General features: G+C 45.9%; 1 protein-coding gene across 1 annotated transcript in view; it reads left to right on the top strand.

Annotated features, from left to right (window-relative positions):
* LOC126249838 (matrix metalloproteinase-2-like) overlaps window positions 1-25640 on the top strand; it is a 935541-nt gene that overhangs the window by 581288 nt on the left and 328613 nt on the right. The window contains exons 2-3 of the mRNA XM_049951509.1: window positions 1730-1831; window positions 23254-23441. Of these exons, the coding sequence (XP_049807466.1) occupies window positions 1742-1831; window positions 23254-23441 (278 nt within the window). The 5' untranslated portion in view covers window positions 1730-1741. The remainder of the gene's footprint in view (window positions 1-1729; window positions 1832-23253; window positions 23442-25640) is intronic.

The raw sequence follows: 25640 nt of genomic DNA, 5'->3' as shown, positions 1-25640 counted from the left end.
GCTGTAGAATGGAATGACGACAAGAAAATTTGTGCCGGATCGGGACTCGAACTCGGATTTCCCACTTACATTTTATGTATTTCCACTCTTTACTGTCATGACACAGTTCCTTTTTTTAAAAAAGAAAAAAAGTCGATGCCGGTATCCCACTGATTAACAGTCGCAATACCAAGAGAGGGTCCTAGTTAGGTACTTTATGTTTCAAAATTTTGAAAAATTATTTATTTTTTATATTTTAATCTTCTAGAAGATTCCTTAAGTGTTTTAAATTTTTCAGTGAAACTTCACCCACAAATTTACGTGTCAGTAGTATAAGTAACTTTTCACGATAAATGTCGTATTCTATGCTTTCAGATTCAGGACCCGACTTACACATCAATATCTCTTTAAAAAGTACGTTGTGAGTAAACGCCAACAATACTTAACGAAACTCATATTTTTTAAAAAAATTTTATGGTGGTCATAAAGTACCACGTCCTTGGTATTACATGTTGCTAAAAGTGCATTTGTGTTCTAAAAGTGTGCTAAAAGATATTTTCACTCTCTGAACGCCACAACCACGCTACAACCATTCTGAAAAGAATGTTGTTAATATCAGCCAACAACAGTTAACAAATTTGAAATTCTTCCAATCCATATGTGGCATACAGCAAACCAGTGCTTAACAGTATTGGTTAAAAACAGTCTTGGTTGCAATTTTTTTTTATTTTTCAACTACGCGTTTCGCTTAATTTAGGCATCTTCAGGTTATATTAATTTGATATTTCTTAGAACGATCCTTTAGTCAGTGTAGCCAAAAGGTATCGTCGAAACTATCAGGCCAACATCGCCTTCGTTAAACTCAGTAAAAACTTTTCTAGATGGACGCGAGTGACTCCAAGACCTGCATAACGCGTTCCCGTTGGCAGGAGCGAGTAACAGAATAGAAAAGTCTTTATTGAGTTTAACGAAGGCGATGTTGGCCTGATATATTCGATGATGCCCTTTGGCTACACTGACTAAAGGATCCTTCTAGATGGACGCGAATGACTCCAAGACCTGCATAACGCGTTCCCGTTCACAGGAGCGAGTAACAGAATAGAAAAGTTTTTACTGAGTTTAACGAAGGCGATGTTGGCCTGATATATTCGACGATGCCCTTTGGCTACACTGACTAAAGGATCCTTCTAAGAAATACCAAATTAAGATAACCTGAAGATGCCTAAATAAGGCGAAACGCGTAGTTGAAAAATAAAAAACTAAAATTGCAACCAAGACTGTTTTTAACCAATACTAACAAACTTGATGTTTTTTTGTAAATTTTATTGGGGTGGACATAAAGTCAACCTCCTCCCCCTCCCCTTGGTAACAAACGTTACTGAAAATATGTTGGTGTTGGGAGTGTTAATGAAGTTGCAAAGCCGCGCGGGATTAGCCGAGCGGTCTGGGGCGCTGCAGTCATGGACTGTGCGGCTGATCCCGACGGAGGTTCGAGTCCTCCCCCGGGCATGGGTGTGTTTGTCCTTAGGATAATTTAGGTAAAGTAGTGTGTAAGCTTAGGAACTGATGACCTTAGCAGTGAAGTCCCATAACATTTCACACACATTTAAACATTTTTGTAGTTGGCAAAAACTGGTTGGTCCACCTTTCATGCCCATTTCTAAACTACATTAAATATAGATGTATATATGTGTACATGCGATATGTGTGCTGGACAGTGAGTGACGGGCGCCTTTGTGTGTGTTGACAGCAAAACTACCTGATGCGCTACGGCTACCTGCCTCAGTCGGACAAGGAGACGGGCAACCTGCGCACCGAGGAGCAGCTCCGAGACGCGCTGCGCGAACTGCAGGTGAGTCACTCTGCTGTCTGTCCAATGTCTGCAGCGCCAGGCGCCGCCAGGACAGGAGGGATAGTAAGCAAAAGTTAGGCACACTACTCCGTGGGAAGTGTTTGCCGTCCTATGTTCAACCGGCAAGCAAAATGGGAATACACTTCAATATAATAGTTGTCCAGTACACAACCACACTCAAGCAGCAGCACGAGAGAAATTTACACGTATGTGGGGCGGCGGTGCAGAAACTGTTATATTAATGTTTGAATGTAGAAACACTGCATTTCCCGGCCGATGCACCATATGTGGTGCGGCGGTGCAGAAACTGTTGATGTTAAAAAATGTTCCTATTATTTAGAATGTTATTTATGCTGTATTTCGCCGTTCTCAACACTGGCTCTCTAACTACAAAATTGGCAACCAGAAAGTGATTAGCAAAACGTGAAGCCTGTAATTAGAATTCCTAGTGCCCACTTCATCTGAGAATACACTTATAGTTACAGCTTATAGCTCTGATGAATTAGGAGATTGTCCGGCATTTATAATCAAAAACGGTCGTGAAAAAAAAAAAAAAAACGTTCTGTATTCTGAAAGTCACAGATGAAAACAAAAGAATCCACACAGTCTAACTAACAGAGCAGTTCAGAGTCTAATGCGCTGATGCCACTATAACTGTCCAAGTTAAAAGTTTAAATGAATGCTCGCCATAATTTGACGATTAGGTTCATCAAACGCCACGCTATATAATGGTAGAATGTTTGTCCCGCGGCGGCACGTGAAAATACGACAATACGCAAACTGAAGATCGATAATTAAAGTCAACCCAGAATTAACACTTCACTCGAAAATGATTTCATGGTTACGCGTATCCCGAGTAACTTACTACGGCATCCGAGGCCGTTTGTAGCAATGATACCGACGCGACGCGACTCCCGACACAAATGGCGTGCTGTTCAGCGTCTGGAGAGAACTGGGGCCTTGCTTCCTCGCGCAGCGTTCTTATATATAAAGCCGCGGTGCGGACGGCTAAGGGAACGCCTGATCAAATCGGCTCTCCCGACTAGCCGCTGGGATAGTAATGCACCACTTTAAGTTACCTAATAAATCATAGCTTCTTTTGCTGATGGCCGATGAAGCTCTCAATTTAAATGTGCATTTAGCACACAGGTAAGTAATTATAATAAAATTTTGACGTGGCTAAGTTAAATATTTTGGGCGAGAGAATTAATTTAATTACACAGCACGCAGTAGACGAGCTCTGAACTGGTCCTTTGGAGATACGCTATCGCTATAGTTTTATAGGTATTCAAATGAAACTTCTCACATCCTTATCGTGATAGCGGATCTCCATTCTACTTAAATATAAACATCCTAGCCTTATTTATTAGCCTACTTAATCTATCTTGCTTCCTTACGTTTTAAGACGAAAACCAGAAAATCATGAATTTCCACTAAAATTTTAATTTGTGAAATTCAAAGTACTGTTTTTATTAAATAATTATGAAAAATGAATCTAATTATAAATTTATAAGTCTCTAGCTCTTTTCTGTTGCGCCAATGATTTTTACAGAAAAACGTCCAAATTTCGAAAATGGTTACAGTTATCGAACTGATATTCAACACACATTAATTTAGTATTACTCCGGACATGCTAGAAATGTTTTAGGTTATTTGCTTGATTTTTAAGGTATTGCGCAACATTTATGACGTCAGAGCTAGTTACAGCAGACTGGCTGGCACACAATGGAAAGACTGATGTGAATTTACTACAGCGAGAGTAGGCTGGTTCCCTACAACTTCAATATAATAGTTGTCCAGTACACAACCACACTCAAGCAGCAGCACGAGAGCAATTTACACGGTCTGGGAAAAAAAAAGAAACATGAAGCACCCAGCAAGGGAGGAGGAAACGAAATGATAGTTCACGGACTAAGAGCTTATGTGATTAATTACAAATTCGAATCAAATTACCAAAGAACATGGCTTTATAAACACACTTATCAGTATGACATTGCACCCTCGCTGGCCTGGATCGATGCCTTGATTCGTTTGGGAATGGTGTAGTAAATCCGTTGCACCCTCTTCTGCAGCAAGATGGTCTACAACTGTTGTAACTGCTCACTGATGTCCTGCATGCTGGCACCGGGACGGAGTTGACATCCGAGCTCTTCTCGCACATTTTCTATCGAGGACAGTCATGGGTAGTACCTCAGCATCACGCAGACAGGCTGTAGAGCAAATGCGGACGAGCATTGTCTTGCTGAAAAATAACACCACGATACTGTCGCTTGAGAGGTAACGCATGACCAGTCTCTGCCACTAGACTTCCCTCACTCACTAGCAGCAGTGGTCATACCCGACTGGTCCCCACACAACCACGCCAGGAGTAACACAGTTATGCCTCTCGAAAACACTGGAATAATGGGATCCCTCCCCAGGTCGCCTCCGTATTCGCCGACAATTGTCAACCGAGGTAGTGCAGAACTGAACTGATTGCGATGCAATACATAAAAGGTTCATGCTCCCCGGCAGGCGCAGATGTGAAGGGGTCACGATGTGCTTGTTGCACGGTGCGGCCATCTTCTCTTGTGGTGATCAGATGTGGTCGACAGGTACTTTGACGATGAGTACGCCTCCCCTCACGGTCCCGTGCACTCCAACATCGCGCCACTGTCACATCTGCATGCTCTATATCCAGATACAGCACGAATAGACCATCTGGCCATATGGAGATCCACAATGAAGCCCTTTTCAAACTCTGTCAGATGCGGATAACGCTGTCTCAGACGGGTACGTGGCATCCCCGTTTTATTCACAGTGATCACTCAGCTTCTGACGCTGTTCACTACCTTTTTATAGCCTACCGAACCAAGTAGCAACACTAACCACGGACAACACTAATGCACTCTGGTGGCCATTGTACTTGTTACATAGAGGTTTGCAACGCGGCGATGGCGTCTACTTGTACAAAGTACCAGGATATCACACACGGAATGACGCTGCAGAAGGGTCTCCAAGCTCCATCCTCTGACCAGACGGGTCAGAGGTACACCTGGCGCTTGTTATTGACTTGCTACAGGATAACAGATACTTTCACGATAAAGGCGCTCCACAAAAAGAGTACAGTACTGACAAACTGGCAGTCCATCTAGACACGGAGCTTGCAGGTATAGGAGAAGCTACGAAGGTTGCCCAGAAAGTGAGGCACCGCAGTTTTTTATTGAACATAATGAGAATTACACACACGGTTAGCCGAGCGGTCTAACGCACGGCTTTCCGGAGTGGGAAGGAGCGCCTGGTCCCCGACACGAATCCGCCCGGCGGACTTGTGTCGAGGTCCGGGTAGCCGGCCAGTCTGTGGATGGTTTTTTAGGCGGTTTTCCATCTGCTTCGGTGAATGCGAGCTGATTCCCCTTATTCCGCCTCAGCTACACTATGTCGGCGATTGCTACGCAAACAAGTCTCCACGTACGCGTACACCACCATTACTCTACCAGGCAAACATAGGGTTTACACTCGTCTGGTGCGAGACGTTCCTTGGGGGGGGGGGGGGGGTCCACCGGGGGCCGAACCGTACAATAACCTTGGGTTCGGTGTGGGGCGGCGGAGGGGTGAAGTGAACTGCGGTAGTCGTCGTGGGGTTGTGGACCACTGCAGCTGCGGCGGAAACGGAGCCTCTCCGTCGTTTCTAGGTCCCCGGTCAACATATAGCATGGTGTTTTATCTACACATCCTGTTTTTCCTCGTAGTCTACATCCGGTTTATGGCCTTCCTCCAGTGCGAAACAAGGGCGTGTATGCCCTGTCGGTACCAGTCCTTGTCCTGGTGGTGGAGCCAGTGCTTCACTGTGTGAATCACCTCCTCATCGTCCTCAAAATGTGTTCCAAGAATGCGGTTGTTCTCTCGAATCAACATCAGCTCGCTTAAACATGTCAGGTGTGATAGCCGTGGATGGTCTCCCCGAGCGCTGCAAATCGTGGAGCTCCAGCGAACAGCCTTCTGATGATATCGCCCACCGACTAACTGTACTTCTGTTGACAGCAGATGCTCCATAGACTTTGCACAAGCCTTTTATGAATATTCCTCACAAGTTCTTTCTCTGCAGTGAGAAATTCAATGATGGCACGTTGCTTGTAACGTACATCACCTACAGACACCATTTTGAAACTGTCCTGCAGCTACGCTATCTGTCGGAAGTGACACAAACTTGGCACGCTCACTCAGGACACATCAGGTAATACATACGTAACGTTTCGCATTCGTAGCACTATTTTCGGCAGAGAAAAAAATGCGGTGTATTAATATCTGGACAACCCTCGTACGTTAACGCTGTGTCGCTTTCAGAGAGGACATATCTTACCAAGAAACTTTTGTGCCTTGCTGCGTGGCAGAAGAGGGCATGTAAAACTAATTAACAAATAATTTTATTGGCAAGAGGAATACTCTAAACTAGATAATGAGACTCCAGGTCATAGACACAACAAACTTCAGAGGAAACTAGTTGAGGGGTCGTCGTAGGTAGACTTTTGATATGTTTCATGAGAGAAACTTCACTGCTAGGTCTGGTGTGTAGTCCTTCAGCATCTGCTGGTAGTTGAGACAAGACATTGCTAATGTGGCTCCCACCGGCCACGTCGCATAGCCATCTCTCCCTGTTTAAGCCCTCAGCCACGGCCGCTCACAGGGGCGGCTCTTCTCCAGAGCGTTGCGTGGCCGTGGGCAAACAGCAGAAGCGCCGCTAGACTGGTCTCTGCCTGTAAACAACATGCTCTTCAGCACTACCAACTATCCCTACCGATGTTCTGCTTCTCCCTGTGCAATAACTAAAACCCCGGAAGAACGAACATGAGATTTTCATTAAATTATAGTTGTTTCAAAGAAAATGCCTTTAGCATGCTGCACAAAATTGCAATTTATATACAGCTGCTGCGAAAATGGCCACTACAAGAAACGTGATTTTCATTAATGTCATGAGTAAGTTATGTTTTTTATTTTAAACATCGAAGGGAATATGCTGTTTTGCGATTGTGTTTCGTAAAGGCTAACTGTGGCCAAAAAACAGGAGATTTTTTTTAAAATAAAATTATTTTGTTGTACACTATTTACATTTCGCCAGCTGGCGCACCTTGTCCCTTTCATTATTAAATGCGAAATACCACAGTTAAGTGCAATTATTTTAAAAGTAATAACTTTGATTGAAATTAGTTAAATCCCAAATGTGAGCCTTGCAAAATCCATCAGTAAAATGTAGAAAGTTAATACGTATTATTTAAGTTGGTGAAGTAACCCATCAGTTTCTATTTGTTCGCAGAAAGGTACAAAGAGCTTCATTTGTATTGTGTACAGTGATACAACGGCACTTTATGCTTTTGCAAACTAGAATGTCCCAAGGCCTTAACGTGTGCTATTAGATCGACAACCTGGTGATTTATAACTTGCATCCGTTTATTGGATCTACTGTACATACAGGGACGGTAAACAGGCGAAAATATTAAACAGTTGCCTGTTGCTCTGTACTCTTAACTTTGTGTAGCACAAAAGAAGTGTTTCCTTCTCAAACGTAAGACGTGTGTAATGAATGTTTCATATTTTTTTGTACGAAAATGAAAATGAAGAACACTTGAATACGGTAATAATATTGTTTCCGATATCAAAGTAACTAAATTTTATTTTTACTTCAGTTTCTGCCACAGTTGTGTTCAAAAATGTTTATTTTTGGTGACCAGATTCCGACTAAATTGTCCATTCTCAAACCATGGCCTTCGTTGTAAATGTTAGTGTACATTTCGTTTACAACAAAGGCTACAATATGAGAATGGACAATGTAATCCGAATCTAGTCACCACAAATAAAAATTTTTGAGCGCAACTGTGACGGAAACCAAATAAAAAATAAAATGTAATAATCCCAGTTGCTGGTACTCACTCCTGTATTACGTTGGAACTTCATAAAAGTAACTGGTCCTGTAATTTCTTTGCAATGCGTATAATTTGAAATACATATCGTTAATTTCGTGATCCATGTGACATTCTTACTGCACACGTTTCTCGTCTTCAATCACGTGTTTCTCATAGTTATTTCAAATATGCAGGTAGAACCATAGCATCTCAAAGCACAATTTGTCAGTTGCGCTACCAACAATTTATCGCCTCGCAGTCCTCGTACCCGACGTACTTCTGTGTCTTGCTGGTTGCCTCATCCGCAGGCGTTACCCAGATCCCAACCAACATCACAGTCTTCATTGAAAACGTGAACGCCGTGTCTGTCTTACCAAGTCCAGTGTTTCCAGAGACGATGTGAACATTCTACAGAAGGTGGTGGCCAAATAGCAAGACACAGAAGTACGTCGGGTGCGCGGACTGCGCTTCAAATCCCCGTCCAGCCACACAGATTTAGTTTTTCGGTGATTTTTCTAAATGGTGGAATGGTTCCTTTGAAATAGGCATGAGCGGATTTCGTTCACCATCCTTCACAAACCCGAACTTGAGCTTCGTCTCTAATGACTTGGTGGTCTACGAGGCCTATAATCTTCCATCCTTCTTAAACTATTTAGATTTAACAATAATGTAGTGACAGACTGTCCACTACACAATCGAACAGAGTGCGACGTACCCATCATTAAACACTTTTCTATACGAGCGCTCATTCATATTCTGCGAAATGCATATAACCCCTTTCAACTGGCATTGTACGAGTCACACATCATATGTAGATGTGTCTCTTCAGAGATACATTTTTACTCGTGCCGTTCTCAGTACGCCGGCACTCCTTCAGTCCTTGACAAAGAATGTCCTTCTGGTTTGCGTCTACAGTCACCTAGTGGCGATATCACAGGTACGTTTTTAAAACAAGCTCAACTGTCATGAGGCTTTCAGAATAGTCACAAACCAATATTTCATATCTGCACATCATTGCTCGTTCACACTAAATATCATACTACTGCATCTTGCCGCAGATATGTTACGTGACACTGTTCAACGTGTTTTAATATGCACATTGACCTGTTCGTGTAGCTTAATGCACAGCGCACTGGTCTGCGAGACAGGGAAGTTAACCAGGGTCTACCCGGCGTCAATCAGGTACATTGGCCAACCAGAGAGTGGTTATTAGGAACCTTAATTTCCACCTCTTAAAATACCACATAGTTAAAGTATAATAACACACATAATAAAATTTACACGATTCGGAGGCAATTGGCGAGTAGGACTTGCCTATAGGGAGAAGAAGGGCGTCGGACGGCGGAAGTAAAATAAAATAACTTTGCCAGATCATGAGAACAGCAGGTTCCGTATGATGTAATAAATTGTTGGAAAGAGAGAATAATTTTTATGAAACCAACGATATCGTACATGTTCATCAACAGCTTTTCTGAACAGAGGTTCTAAGCTCGTTCTGAAACACCAGCAGATGGCTTCTACTATGTTACATGCAAAGACCTGATACGCCAACTCCTGATTCACGAATATAAAGTCGGTTAGACGTTTGGGGCCGGTGAAGTGGGAGGCAGAGAAGTGACAATATCCTTACAGTATTGCGGCAATATATTCCAAACTTTATGAGATTTAGGGAAGCGCAGTGCATTATCTCCTCTGCGCAAAGCGAGCACCCTTAGGTGATGGTGCTCGGGACTCTTTCGACCACCGGCTACTGCGCAGCTGGCCACAACGACCATGTTCTAGAGGCGAGGCCGTCTATCAAGCTAGTTCCCAATAGACAGTAAAATCCTTGCTTCATTAGAATCCGATTCAGATGATAGCTTCTTCCAGCACTGAACCCTTCAGCCTGGGAAATCAGTGAAAAGCAATTATTTCACGTAAGCGCACCGGACAAAAATTCACTCCGAGCAGACGTCGTGTTAAAACCCTGTAACACTGTCTCTAGCAGCCGACCGGTGTGGCCGAGTGGTTCTAGGCGCTTCAGTCTGGAACCGCGCGACCGCTACGGTCGCAGGTTCGAATCCTGCCTCGGGCGTGGATGTGTGTGATATCCTTAGGTTAGTTACGTTCAAGTAGTTCTAAGTTCTAGGGGACTGATGACCTCAGATGTTAAGTACCATAGTGCTCAGAGCCATTTTTGAACTGTCTCTAGCTTTTATAATAAACACAGTTCGACGAGCGAGACAATCTACAGGTTCATTCAGCTGAAGCCACTCATCGATTATTAGATATCATAGAGACACCAAATTGCAAGGATGTTCATTCCTACGTTTCACTCTGTATACCAAATAGCCTCAGATATCTACTACAGGATTTAGATACGGTGATTTATGAGGCTAGTCGAGGTAGGATAGCATGCATAAGGTTTTTCAAATCAGGAACGTATGCCTGCAGTCTTCTGAACACGGCTGTTATCATCTTGGAAGAGAGAAGTATCCACAGCATACTCATCATGAAGATATCGAAGGTTGGGCAATCTCTGGTGACCGAGAGACTTGAAGTAAGCATTCTGGTTCACGTTCACAGTGAGCTGAATAAGAGTGCCAGATTCATGTTACGGAAAAGGCCCCAAAACATCACGAAACCACTTCCGGTCTGAGCTACACCCTCGACATTCACTGCGGGGTAAGCACTTCATCGGGTCGACGGTGCACTCTACTCGTTGAATCACTTGCAAAAGGACAGAAAATCGCAGATCGTCGGGTCACACCACACGCCTCCTGTCAGTTTCTGCGTTGTTGGCTCAATGAAGAAAAGCAACATTAAGTTTTGCTGTGAGCAACGGCCTTTTGCGAGATTTCCATTGCATCCACTTTCCTTGGGATAGGTTTTCAAACCGATTGTCGTTGAGATAGCGTAACACCCGTCTCAGTTCCCTGCCGTATAGGATCTTTTCAGGATCACTGTTTCTCCTCCGTGTTACTCTTACATCGCTGCGACTGGTGCATCGAAGACGCGTTCAACGGTCCACGTTTATCCAAAACCAAATGGGACAACGGCGTTCAGAGCGTGGTCACGGGCACATTCAAATGTGATAGCTCCTTTCGTCCATTCTGTGACGTCTCCACAGCTTACTGCGCTGACAGCATACAACCGTCTGACAGGTACACGCCAGTTCAGTGGCGGAGAGTCAAATAACTGACTCGCACCAGTTGTAAGCCATCTACAGCGATCCACACCGACCGCTGTGCACTTTTAATGTTGTGTCTGACATACCACAACTACATCTACATCTGCTGTCCACAAGCTACGTTATGGTATACGAAGGAGGGTACTTTCTGTGGCGTTATCTCTTAACCACTTTCCTGTTCCAACTGCAAACGATCCATGGGAAGAATTACAGGGGGTAAGCCTTGTGATAAACCTTCTGCATTTCTTTTATGTTTTCGTCTTCTTTAAAGACAGAGAGAAAAGATGAAGCGGTAGCCCATCGTAGACCCTATGCCTACCGTCATGTAATTTTGATTTTCAGTTGTTAAAAAAGAGAGGAGATTTTCTTGTACCAGTAGGAGGAATGAAGGTTTCGCACTCAGCTAGTGAACGAGTGTGAAGCACGCCATTTTAAGCGAATAATTGTAGGCCGCCATTTTGAACGAGTAATTGTAGACCGCCATTTTGGGGTCGCTATGAATAAGTGAGGAGTATGTATATATGTGCACCGTTTAGAAAATACAGTATTGTTTTATTAACAGAAAGGTCGTGTGAGTTGTTATTTCAAATAGTACGATAATTACAAGAACTGAAGCCCACCTGTATACTTTGGAATATTACGAAGATCCGATAAGCTCAATGGGAACACGGTCAAGACTTCGAAGGTGAACACGGCGACCAATCGTAGCATTATAAAGAATGGTAAGCACAAATCTACAGCGGAGAAAGAAACTACTTCGCCCTGCAAAATAATATGAACTAATGCGAACTTATTTCCAGGCATAGCTCAGCTTATTGTGCTTGTCATTCATGCCGAAAAATTAATCTCATTAATTCAATACATTTTGAAAAGCCACGCATTTCAACATTTTATTATCATCGATTCCATTATTTTATTATATTATAGCCTTCGTGTGAACTCGAATCTTTCACGGTCTCTTAGCGAGTATGTGTAGGTTCACTCTTTTAGGTACGTACGCCCTCGGAAATGTAAAAATCGAGGGTACCGTAAGGTGAACTTAAATATCGGTTTAGTGGCCGTGTCTGTTTGCCGGATAGCCATGAAGGTGTTACGGCTAGTGCTGGCCGTTTGGGTGGGCTTCCGCGTTGAGAATGGCAGCCAGGCGCTCGCTAGGCGAGTGGGGGCGGTGAGAGCGTGTCCGTGCGCACGACACGTCTGCGTGCCCCGGGGGCAGACAGGCAGCGCCCCTCGCGCCACCGCCCTCACCCCACCCCCTCCTCCTGGCCCTTACCCTGCAGGATCCACATCAACTCGAGCAGTGCTGCGGGCGCCACCGACACGGCCCCCTGCTCTTCTTCACTGGCGTACTACGAAAACAGCGGGCGCCAGGAGCAGGTTCCGTGCGCGAGAGGCTGCAGCTTTCCCTATATTTCCTAATTTTATACCTAGAGATGTGCTTACTTCTAACACCTAAAATAACTTTTCAGTTCGAAACGTTCCTTCGCCTCATCTCCGAAGAAGTAGTGGCGAAGTATTAGTCAAGGTCGCGATCCGTACCATCTCGGGGCGCGAGACAAATTAGGCAACTCATTAATCATTAGCCACAATGGCAGATTCGATTTTCGTGACTATCAGCATAAATGATATACAGTACTGGCCATTAAAATTGCTACATCAAGAAGAAATGCAAGTGATAAACGGGTATTCATTGGACAAATATATTATACTAGAAACGACATGTGATTACATTTTGGTCTAGCGGTTCTAGGCGCTCAGTCCGGAGCCGCGCGACTGCTACGGTCGCAGGTTCGAATCCTGCCTCGGGCATGGATGTGTGTGATGTCCTTAGGTTAGTTAGGTTTAAGTAGTTCTAAGATCTAGGGGACTGATGACCATAGATGTTAAGTCCCATAGTGCTCAGAGCCATTTGAACCATTTGACTACATTTTCACGCAATTTGGGTGCATAGGTCCTGAGAAATCAGTACCCAGAACAACCACTTCTGGCCGTAATAACGGCCTTGATACGCCTGGGCATTGAGTCAAACAGAGTTTGGATGGCGTGTACAGGTACAGCTGCCCATGCAGCTTCAACACAATACCACAGTTCATCAAGAGTAGTGACTGGCGTATTGTGACGAGCCAATTGCTCGGCCACCATTGACCAGACGTTTTCGATGGGTGAGAGATCTGGAGAATGTGCCGGCCAGGGCAGCAGTCCAACATTTCCTGTATACAGAAATGCCCGTACAGGGCCTGCAATATGCGGTCGTGCATCCTCCTGCTGAAATGCAGGGTTTCGCAGGGATCGAATGAAGGGAAGAGCCACGGGTCGTAACACATCTGAAATGTAACGTCCACTGTTCAAAGTGCCGTCAGTGCGAACAAGAGGTCACAGAGACGTGTAACCAATGGCTTCCCATACCATCACGCCGGGTGATACGCCAGTATGGCGATGACGAATACACGCTTCCAAGGCGGCCGGTGTGGGCGTGCGGTTCTAGGCGCTTCAGTCTGGAACCACGTGACCGCTACGGTTGCAGGTTTGAATCCTGCCTCGGGCATGGATGTGTGATGTCCTTAGGTTAGTTAGGTTTCAGTAGTTCTAAGTTCTAGGGGACTGATGACCACAGATGTTAAGTCCCATAGTGCTCAGAGCCATTTGAACCAAGCCCACTCTTCCATTGTGCGTTCACGGCGATGTCGCCAAACACGGATGCGACCATCATGATGCTGTAAACAGAACATGGATTCATCCGAAAGTATGACGTTTTGCCATTCGTGCACTCAGGTTCGTCGTTGAGTACACCATCGCAGGCGCTCCTGTCTGTGATGCAGCGTCAAGGGTAACCGCAGCCATGGTCTCCGAGCTGATAGTCCATGCTGCTGCAAACGTCATCGAACTGTTCGTAAAGATGGTTGTTGACTTGCAAGCGTCCCCATCTGTTGACTCAGGGATCGAGATGTGGCTGCACGATCCGTTACAACCATGCGGATAAGATGCCTTTCATCTCGACTGCTAGTGATAGGAGGTCGTTGGGATCCAGCACGGCGTTCCGTATTACCCTCCTGAACCCACCGATTCCATATTCTGCTAACAGCCATTGGATCTCGACCAACGCGAGCAGCAATGTCACGATACGATAAACCGCAATCGCGATAGTCTACAATCTGGCCTTTATCAAAGTCGGAAACGTGATGGTACGGATTTCTCCTCCTTACAGGAGGCAACACAACAACGTTTCACCAGGCAACTGCTGTTTGTGTATGAGAAATCACTTGGAAACTTTCGTCATGTCATTACGATGTAGGTGTCGCCACCGGCGCCAACCTTGTGTGAATGCTCTAAAAAGCTAATCATTTGCATGTCACAGCATCTTCTTCCTGTTGGTGAAATTTCGCATCTGTAGTACGTCGTCTTCGTGGTGTAGCAATTTTAATGGCCAGTAGTGTAGAAGATGACCACTCAAATATTATTGACGCTACTAATAATATTAGCTAGATTATCTCTAAGGTACATAAATACACTGGAGACAAAAATGGCTCTGAGCACTATGGGACTCAACTTCTGAGGTCATTAGTCACCTAGAACTTAGAACTAGTCAAACCTAACTAACCTAAGGACATCACATACATCCATGCCCGAGGCAGGATTCGAACCTGCGACCGTAGCAGTCGCGCGGTTCCGGACTGAGCGCCTAGAACCGCTAGACCACCGCGGCCGGCAATACACTGGAGAGCCAAAGAAACTGGTACAGCTGCCTAATATTATGTAGGGCCCCTTCTATCGCGCAGAAGTGCCGCAACATGACGTGACATGGACGAATAATGACTGAAGTAGTGCTAGAGGGAATTGACACCATGAATCCCGCAGGGCTGTCCATAACTCCGTAAGAGTACGAGGGGGTGGTCATCTCTTCAGAACAGTATGTTGCAAGGCATCCCAGATATGTCCAATAATGCTCATGTCTGAGGAGTCTGGTGGCCAGCGGAAGTGTTAGAAGAGTGATCCTGGAGGCACTCTGTAACAATTCTGGACGTGTGGGGTGTCACATTGTCCTGCTGGAATTGTCAAAGGCTGTTGAAATGCACAATGGACATGAATGGATGCATGTGATCAGACTGGATGCTTACGTCCGTGTCACGTCTCAGAGTCGCATCTACACGTATCAAGGGTCTCATATCATTCCAACTGCAGACGCACCACACCATTACAGAGCGTCCACCAGCTTGAACAGTCCGCTGGTGACATGCTGGGTTCATGGATCCATGAGGTTGTCTCCAAACCCGTACACGTCCATCCGCTCGATACAATTTGAAATGAAACTCGTCCGACCAGTCAACATGTTTCCAGTTATCAACAGTCTGATGTAGGCATTGAGGGGCCCAGGGAACTCGCAAAGCATTGTGTCGTGCAGTCATCAATGGTACACGAGTGTGCTTTTTTATCGACGAATCAGAATGTTTATTTCTCTCTGATACTGGTCACTTTCTCTAGAACATTTGGGCGAGTTCTTTCCTTTACGAATCAGAGCCTTTACCGCTTTTTAGCAACAGGCGTTTGGAGCCGTCCAGCCACCATTCCCGTAAGAAAAAACGCTCTTTACGGCGCCTAAGACCTCCACTGGCCATCGTAACACGGAGGCTGAAATGTTGAGACCCCTTGTATGTTGTATGTTAACTGGGGACCTAGAAACGACGGAGAGGCTCCGTCCCCGCCGCAGCCGCAGTGGTCCACAACCCCACGATGACTACCACAGTCCACTTCATCCCTCCGCCGCCCCACACCGAAACCAGGGTTATTGTGCGGTTCAGCCCCCGGTGCCCCCCCCCCCCTCCAGGGAACGTCTCACACGAGACGAGTGTAACCCCTATATCTGTGTGGTAGAGTAATGGTGGTGTACGGGTACGTGGAGAACTTGTTTGCGCAGCAGTCGCCGACATAGTGTAGCTGAGGTGGAATAACGGGAACCAGCCCGCATTCGCCGAGGCAGATGGAAAACTGTCTAAAACCATCCACGGTCTGGCCGGCTCACCGGACCTCGACACAAGTCCGACGTGCGGATTCGTGCCGGGGACCAGGCGCTCCTTCCCGCTCCGGAAAGCCGTGCGTTAGATCGCTCGGCTAACCGGGCGGGCTAAGACCCCTTGCACCTCTGGAACACAGGTTAAGATATTCACACATCGGTAAGGGCGGTCATGTTATATTTGAATAGGAGAATTTCGTTTCATTCAATTTGTATGATGTTCGGGAGTGTTATTATTATATTTCCGTGAATCGATTTAGTTAATTTACGAGAGAGACACGTGGACAAGCACTTAGCTTTGTTGGCAATGAAGGTGGCCATGTGCACTTAGCAGTGGTGTAGCAATTGAGTTCTGCAAGGTTCGCAGGAGAGCTTCTGTGAAGTTTGGAAGGTAAGAGACGAGGTACTGGCGGAAGTAAAGCTGTGAGGACGGGGCGTGAGTCGTGCTTGGGTAGCTCAGATGGTACAGCACTTTCCCGCGAAACGCAAAGTTCCCGAGTTCGAGTCTCGGTCCGGCACACAGTTTTAATCTGCCAGAAACTTTCAAAAAATTGCCTCTCGACCGAATTCACTTTTGGCGTCCTTGAATAATTTTTAGTTCGTACTTGCTAACCACATCTGAAGCATTTTAATCAACGTGCGATTGCTCAAGCGAGTACGTTTCCATCCCTAATGACTCCAGTTTAGATATAACTGTTACGCCACTTACCCACCTAGCTTGTGATATACTGGAGTGTATTTTGTATTTGAAGCACAATTTCGTGTGCAGCTTCACTGCCAGGTGTCGATGGGAAGCTTTTGTTTTGGAACTGGTGGATTCCTCACTCCGCTCAAGCAGTTCCTATGGTGGAGGAATATAATGCTTCATGCCTGTTTTGAGTCGCATGTTGGGTTGGGTTGTTTTGGGGGAAGAGACCAAACTGCAAGGTCATCGGTCTCATCGGATTAGGGAAGGACGGGCAAGGAAGTCGGCCGTGCCCTTTCAAAGGAACCATCCCGGCATTTGCCTGAAGCGATTTAGGGAAATCACGGAAAACCGAAATCAGGATGGCCGGACGCGGGAATGAACCGTCGTCCTCCCGAATGCGAGTCCAGTGTGCTAGCCACCGCGCCACCTCGCTCGGTGAGTCGCGTGTGAATCAGGTAAAATATTAATGTAGGATAATCTTTCATTTTCTCGTGTATCTGACAAGCCTGCCCCTCACCTCCTGATAAGATTCATAAGCTGGTTTGTTTCTTCCTTCTATTTGTTTCCTACCAGTTAATATCTTCATTAAGGGACTATGATATTATTACGTATTCAATATAAACTTGTTGATAAAAAGCGGATTCCCGTGAACAATAACAAGTTCTGTGAATTTGTAAAAGACGTGTGTCATGAATAATTCTGCGTAAAATCATTTCCTTCCCTCCTTCAAACAGTAGTTTTTAACTGAGGTGGCCCCTAACGCGCCACTACTGTCGCTATTGCTCCGCTCCTCGGGTTCTCCTCGATGGCGCCACTTGGAGACGGCATTGCGAGGCCACGCCCGATAACACAGGGGCGTCATGTAGGCATACGTTGCAAGAAATACGAGTAGCGAGATGAGGCGAGTACGTGTGCGGTTTGTTACAGACACGGGGGTGAAACCTATATAGGGGCTGGTAGTAACACAACCATGGCTCGCTGCCAGGCCACTTGGGGCGCTCCAAGTTTATCAATGCATCACGTCGGTTTCTTATTAGATGATTTGAAATCTTCCATTTTTATTTGGGTTTTGTTCAAAACAGAATTATGCAACATCACACTGTGGTTTTGATTGCGGTTCCTTGCGTGTATTGCACTCTTTTAATTGCGTTGTAAATATGTTTCTCGTATTGTGCTTGATTCCTGCTCGCATCGATAATACTGGGCAGAATAAATTATTGTATATTTGTTTTTGTTTCTTATAAAACAGCAGCTGGTTTCGTCGCATTGTGTTCTTTGGACTTATGCATTTTTGTTAATGGTTCGGAATCTGTGCATGAACTGCTCGGTTTAAACACATTTTAAGCACACCGCTTTTGTTCTGCTTTATTTTTCTTGGCACTGCACCCGTTTTACATATTTTTTATGTTTAATTGAGAACTCAGTGTTAGCAGCTTTTGACAGCATTGACATTCAATTTCCTTACATCTTTTCAGCAATGAATATGTAATTTTATTTTGAATGGTGGTGTTTTTTGCCGATGAATGCTATGCAAAATGGTTCTGAGCACTATGGGACAACTTCTCAGGTCATCAGTCCCCTATAACTTAGAACTACTTAAACCTAACTAACCTAAGGACATCACACACATCCATGCCCGAGGCAGGATTCGAACCTGCGACCGTAGCGGTCGCGCAGTTCCAGACTGTAGCGCCTAGAACCGCTTGGCCACTTCGGCCGGCAATGCTATGCATTCCACAGTGGTTTGCAGAGCACGGATGTAGATGTAGATGTAGATGAGTATGCTTTGTAGTGTTACTAAGTAGAGCACTCGTCGTTGTAAATGCTAAAAATGAAACAGTAGGTACGCGGATGGGTTCACACGTTGTTAAAAGGTGCTACAAACAGTACCAAAAAAAAAAAGGCTCTGAGCACTATGGGACTTAACATCTGAGGTCATCAGTCCCCTAGAACTTAGAACTACTTAAACCTAACTAACCTAAGGACATCACGCACATCCATGCCCGAGGCAGGATTCGAACCTGCGGCCGTAGCGGTCGCGCGGTTCCAGACTGTAGCACCTAGACCCGCTCGGCTACTCCGGCCGGCTACAAACAGTACAGTTTAGCAGAAGTCAGTATACTGGAATCATCGTCTCCAATGAAAATTTTGGATTGTACATCAAATGCCAGAAAGCATGAAAAACGGATGCGAACAAAAATAGCGTAGAATACGAACAATACAGGTACAATGCATTTAAACTGAACAGTTCACACACGAATTCGTAAGGAGTAACATGAGTCCATGGGTTACCATGCAGCTAAACCAGCTCCTGTTTTGTGTGAAGCAAAAAGAAACGTGGAATCATTTACTCCACATAATATTACAGATGTATGCAAAAATGAAGCTCAGTGGAAACGACATATTGACAAAGCACTTCAAAGAGCGCAATAAATACAAGAATCCGTAATCAGGAACACAATGCAACGAAAACAGTTTCTGTGCTATGTCACATCAGACGATTTTTAGACTTTTGGCATTGCTAAAGCACAATTATTTTCACTTGATAATGAGCAAACGGCCGAGTTTCCAGTATTGTTTCACAAAAAAAAAGATTTTATAACCAAAAGGCGACCAAGATGTGATTTAGACAAGTTTTACATGATTTCCAACTTCAGCTATGAGAAGTTAATCTTAATTTTGGTTGAGATTTCTTGAATATATTACTTTGATAGGTAACGAAAACGTTTCCAGGTACAGATTTTAGCAGCAGACTACCAGACCGAGCCATGAAGTATAAACTTTCAATATCATCCCCTAATAACCATATTTTGCAAAGCAAGAGTGCGGATTTTGTCGCCATACACTGAGGTGACCAAAGCCATGGAATACCTCATACCATCGTGTCGGACCTCCTTTTGATCGGCTTAGCGCAGCAATTCGACATGGCTTGGGCTCAACGAGTCGCTGGAAGTCCCCTGCAAAATTAGTGAGCCCTGATGCCTCTAGAGCCGTCAATAACTGCGAAAGTGTTGCCGGTGCAGAATTTTGGGCACGTACTGACCTCTCGATTATGTCCCATAAATGTTCGATGGGATTCATGTCGGGAGAGCTGGGTGGTAAAATCATTCGCGCGAATTGTGCACAATATAGCGGTGCGGAATGGCCGCGCGGTTTAAGGCGCCATGTCACGGATTGCGCGGCCCCTCCCGCCGGAGGTTCGAGTCCTCCCTAGGGCGTGTGTGTGTGTTGTTCTCTGCATAAAGCCTAGTTCACACTACGACATTGGGTTGCGCCAGTCGTTGCGTGGAATGAGTTGCACGCAAGTGATTTCATATGTGTCTGTAGACACGGCGAGGCCAGTATACACTTCAGTTTCGTCATTTTGTGGGTCCCTGGGTCGTGTCTGAAATGAAAGTTTTGGCAGCTGCACGTCGCACGAGTTGTGATGGAGTTAAGACTTGTTGCGTGGAGTCGATGCATAAGAAAAAAATAAGAAACGTGTTTCGATTCGTGACTGGATGGAGAAAATACGTCAGCTCGGTTGCTCAGCACCCTTGCAGAAATAATTTATAACGGAAGATCCAAGAAGTTATTTTAATTATGTTAGAATGTCACCAGAACTGTTCACGTTTCTTCCAAATAGAATTAATTATGCGATAAGGAATAAGGGTACTGCAATGCATGAAGCACTGTCGCCAGAAATGAAATTTCATATCATATTGCGTGCATTGCAATCGAGAACACTCGGCATGCTATAAGATACGGTTTCAGTTGGAGATGACGCTTTTTCATTAACACCATTAATTATTAACATCAACAGTAATAATTATTAACATTAGCAACAATAATTACTCGAAGCAGGCCGCATTAAGAAGAGAATGGTTTGCAAACTACTCTCTTGAAGATAGATCTTTACAGGGGCAATATTTCAAAGTTTTAACATATGTGAATGGGGGGCACTGTAGCGACGTTTTAAATAGATGAATATTGAATAAAGAATGCAGCTTCTTGAATTTGTATAGCTTTCCCTCCTGTCAACAATATTCCTTAACAAAGAGTTGGCCAACTCGAACGATGGGATTTTAGTCTTGTAGACGAGAGCATTGCCACTGTTAGAATTACACTTGCTTGAATTTTTCTTAATTCAGTTTTATAAGTGCTCCTAACTCAATAAATTTTGCCCTGCAGCTCAGATATTGTCAAACCATCTATGTTATGATCGCAAATGACGCTCTCAGTGGCAGCAATATGTTGCTTATTTTTGTAGGCAGCATCACTGAAACCCCACAAACACCTATGCAAAGCAAAATATCCAAAAAGCGAACATTATTCTGCGTTCCCCCACTTCATATTTCGATTTGTCTACACTCTACGAACACACATAACCTCAAAACTCTAACAACTAGTGTCGTCAAAGTTGGAGCACACCGAAAGTGCTTTGTTTCGCCAACGAGTTGCGCAAACGCGCGGCGCGCATGCGCAGTGGCCGGTAGCGCAGTTACCTGCAACCTAGTGTCGTCGTGTAAACTAAGCTTAAGTTCGTTTAAGTAGTATGTAAGTCTAGGGACCGATGATCTCAGCAGTTTGGTCCCTTAGGAATTCGCACACTCATTTCCAGAATATTCTTCAGGCCAATCGCGAACAATTATGGCCTGGTGACAAGGCGCATTGTCATTAATTTAAAATTCGACCGCTGTTTGGGATCATGAATCCCATGAATGGCTGCAAGTGGTCTCCAAGTACCCGAACTTGCAGCGGACCGAGTCCATTCCATGCAAGCACAGCCCACACCATTATGGAGCCACCACCAGCCTTCAGAGTCCCTTGTTGACAGTCTGGGTCCATGGATTCGTGGGGTCTGCTACACACTCGGACCTTACTATCAGCTGTTACCAACTGAAACTAGAACTCATCTGACTAGGCCACGGTTTTCCAGTCGATTGGTGCAACCGATATGGTGTCCGCCCCCGGTAGCTGAATGGTCACGCGACAGACTGTCAATCCAAAGGGCCCGGATTCGATTCCCGGCTGGGTCGGAGATTTTCTCCGCTCAGGGACTGGGTGTTGTGTTGTCCTCATCATCATCATTTCATCCCCATCGACGCGCAAGTCGCCGAAGTGGCGTCAAATCGAAAGACTTGCACCAGGCGAACGGTCTACCCGACGGGAGGCCCTCGTCAAACGACATTTCATTTTCACCGATATGGTGACGAGCCCATGAAAGGAACTGCAGGCGTTGTCGTGCTCTTAGCAAAGGCACTCCCGACGGTCGGCTACTGCCATAGCCCATTAACGAAAACTTCGCTGCACTGTCCTAACAGATACGTTCATCGTATGTGCCACATTGATTTCTGCAGTTATTTCGCGTAGTGTTGCTTGTCGGTTAGTACTGACAACTCTTCACAAACGACGCTGCTTTCGGTCGTTAAGTGAAAGCCGCCGGCCACTGCGTTGTCCGTGATGAGAGGTAATGCCTGTAACTGGGTATTCTCCTGCACTCTTCACACTGTGGATCTCGGCAAAATGAATTCCCCGACAATTTCCGCAACGCGATGTCCCATATTGCCGAAACATTGGTATTTGAAAGAAGCACTTTCCTGTCACCAGAAACTGGAAATACTTACCACGGGCCGGCCGTTGTGGCCGAGCGGTTCTAGGTGAAACTTCCTGGCAGATTAAAACTGTGTGCCCGACCGAGACTCGAACTCGGGACCTTTGCAGAACTGGCAGAAGTAAAGCTGTGAGGGCCGGGCGTGAGTCGTGCTTCGGTAGCTCAGTTGGTAGAGCACTTGCCCCGATAGGCAAAGGTTCCGAGTTCGAGTCTCGGTCGGGCACACAGTTTTAATCTGCCAGGAAGTTTCATATCAGCGCACACTCCGCTGCAGAGTGAAAATTTCATTCCGGTTCTAGGTGCTTCAGTATTGAACTGCGCGACTGCTACGGTCGCAGGTTCGAATCCTGCCTCGGGCATGGATGTGTGTGATGTCCTTAGGTTAGTTAGGTTTAAGTACTTCTAAATTCTAGGAGACTGATGACGTCAGATGTTCAGTCCCATAGTGCTCAGAACCATTTGAACCATTTGTACTTACCATGGGAGGGGGAATCAGTTGTTGAAGAGGAAAAGATTAGCCGCTGAGGAGGGTAGGAATGTCGTGATACGAGGATGGAGGACTAGTGCGTAGCAGCAGTGTGGTAGAAGTGGGTGGTGCGGCAGAAGAGGGGGTGGAGTAGTTGGGGGAATGGGTAACACTAATAGCTGCTGTGGAAAGGTTGGGGTGGAGAAAGAAAGGCAGATAAGAAAAAAGGGAGTAAAAGAATGTGAGGAGGGGAGGGATAAGGTGGACTGGGCGAGGTGGTAGGATGGATAAATGTCGGGGCGGAGTTCACTGTCAGGGTCGGGAAGATGACTGATGTTTCTTTGGGGAGTGTGCAGATGGGGTTCGCGGAATGTCTTGACAAAGACGCGGCAGCACATGACAGGTGCGCCAATGCACTGCCCTTTTATACTTCATGTACGCGATACCACAGCCATCCGCGTATATACCTATCGCTATCCCATGACTTTTGTCACCTCAGTGTATTTTGCCGTATCCGAAATTCACTGTCAGGCGACTAGCAGCACTTTTGTTGTTCCCTGTTTGTTTATCGTAATACGGGCCTTGCAGTTGTTACAGCCTGGTGTGGTGTGTGTCGCAGAGGTACGGCCACATTCCGGTGACGGGCGAGCTGGACGAGGAGACGCGCCGGCTGCTGCAGAGGCCGCGCTGCGCCGTGGCCGACGTGCCGTACCGGGAGCAGACGCTGCGCTGGGGCCGCCGCAAGCACCGACACAAGCGCTACTCGCTGCAGGGCAACGTCTGGCCCACCACCAACCTCACCTGGAGGTACGTGCCTACCCGCTCCGTCTGCCAGCCAGTACCTTGTCAGTGCCGAGGGCGCTAATGCATCTAGGTGATGATTTGATGAAGGACTTGGGACGCTCAACAGCACTACCGTCAGCTCCCTAGTTGGATATAGACATACAGATCTCAAACTTTGAGCGATGTCTGTACTCACAAGCGAAATTGTTACGACGATTGTGTAGGAACGAGTACCAGCAATTTTCTGTAGACTGTCTGCCTATTGTGGTTCTACACATTACTTCCCTGAAGTGATAGGATGCACGATGTTGTTAGTATCGATGAAATCGTGAAATATTTTCCAATATTTTATTTCGTGAGGCTGGACACACGTATTGTGTGGTGTATGTGTGTGTGTGTGTGTGTGTGTGTGTGTGTGTGTGTGTTTGTGTGTGTGTGTGTGTGTGATGCGCGCGCGCGCATGTAATCGAATTGAAATGGACGCAGCGTTTCTACAAGACGGGGCGCCGCTGGCAGTGGCTTACGCTTTGCGGCACTTGCTGGTGTGGTGTTTTCTTCTTGCAGCCGACCTCGCCTTGGAGTTACGCCGTGCTCTATCGAGTAAGAACGTCACGAAACGAGCCGAAGAAGTTAGGCTGCTGTGATCTGTGAAACCTGATAGCGCATGTAATGCCGTACGGGAGACACACAGTGTTGAGGTATTTTCAAGCTGCAAATGTTGCACGAATAAATATATGCTGATAAGAGAAGAAGTTCGCTCTATCATTTCGTACGATTTGGAAGATAGAGTACTTCTGTCCAATTTCTAGCACGAGACCAATTGCATAGGAACGGAAGTCAACGGAAATAAGAGTGCGGGCGGTTCTGGCGCTGCAGTCTGGAACCGCGAGACCGCTACGGTCGCAGGTTCGAATCCTGCCTCGGGCATGGATGCGTGTGACGTCCTTAGGTTGGTTAGGTTTAACTAGTTCTAAGTTCTAGGGGACTAATGACCTCAGAAGTTGAGTCCCATAGTGCTCAGAGCCAATAAGAGATGCGGTACCGAGAGATGATAAATTTACCAGTTTGAAGTTTATAGCCTCGGACCACGTTTTAACAGAGTCTGAACTCGTCCGCATCCCCACAAGATTAGCAGAACATCTCAGTATGTTGACACAGTTATGTGATACCAAAATGTAGACTTTCACGGCCGGAAGTGTCATGTCCATTATAATTATCCGGGCTCTTATGCCGTGGTCGGTTGATGAATTCTGTGACAATTCCCAACGTTTCGTCCCCGTCTGCGGGAGACATCTTCAAGGGGGTCCGTAGGTCGATGGAAGGTCCAACACACCCATTGGCTCGCTACTGACTGCCGCTAAATTCCGTGTCCGCGCGCTCCCGGACCGCGGCGTGACGTCACGTGTTTTGAAAACGTTAGTGCAATTGACCACTGTCCGCTGCCGTCGATCGCCGTTGCCATCACCCAGTAGTGGACGGGTGGTACACACCGGCATCCATATACCGTTTAATTTCACACCCTCCTCCTTTCGGTTGAAATTATTTGGGTGTTTAGCGATTTCGATTGCCTCCCTGTAGAGCCTTTCGTAATATCCGCTTGTGGCCGCAAGTACTTGCGTCTCCTCGATACGAATATGGTGGTTCCCTGGCTGGAAAGCATGCTCCGCAACAGCTGATCGTTCCGTTTCTCCTCTTCTACAATTGCCCTTGTGCTCTTCCAAACGTTTTGAACCAGTCCTTCTAGTGGTACCCACATAAACATCTCCATAGCTGCATGGGATCCTATACATTCCAGCTCTTTCCAATAGTCTGCGAGGGTTCTTGGCAGGCTTAAGGTAGTCCTGTATCTTCCTGGTGGGCTTGTAAACTACGGTAATATTCCTTTTCGTCAATATCCTCCCTATTCTTTCCGTTACATTTTTAACAAACGGCAGGAAAACTTTAGATTTTGCAGTAGCCTGTACGTCACTATAATTTCTGCGTGGCTGTCTCAGCGCACGTTTTCTTTCGGTGGACGAATATCCGTTCATCATTAGTGCATTGTGGAGATGTTCCATCTCAGCGTCGAGCAACTCAGGTTCACAAAAATTTCTAGCTCTGTCCGCTAACGTCTTGATAACACCCCGCTTCTGTTGTGGGTGGTGGTTCGAATCCCCGCGCAAATAACGGTCCGTGTGCGTGGGTTTGCGGTATACTGAGTGACCCAAACTACCATTTTCGTTT

This window comes from Schistocerca nitens, chromosome 1 (assembly GCF_023898315.1).
Source record: "Schistocerca nitens isolate TAMUIC-IGC-003100 chromosome 1, iqSchNite1.1, whole genome shotgun sequence".
NCBI classification, from domain to species: domain Eukaryota; kingdom Metazoa; phylum Arthropoda; class Insecta; order Orthoptera; family Acrididae; genus Schistocerca; species Schistocerca nitens.
The sequence above is the reverse complement of the archived record's forward strand: the minus strand, read 5'-3'. Positions and strand labels throughout refer to the sequence as shown.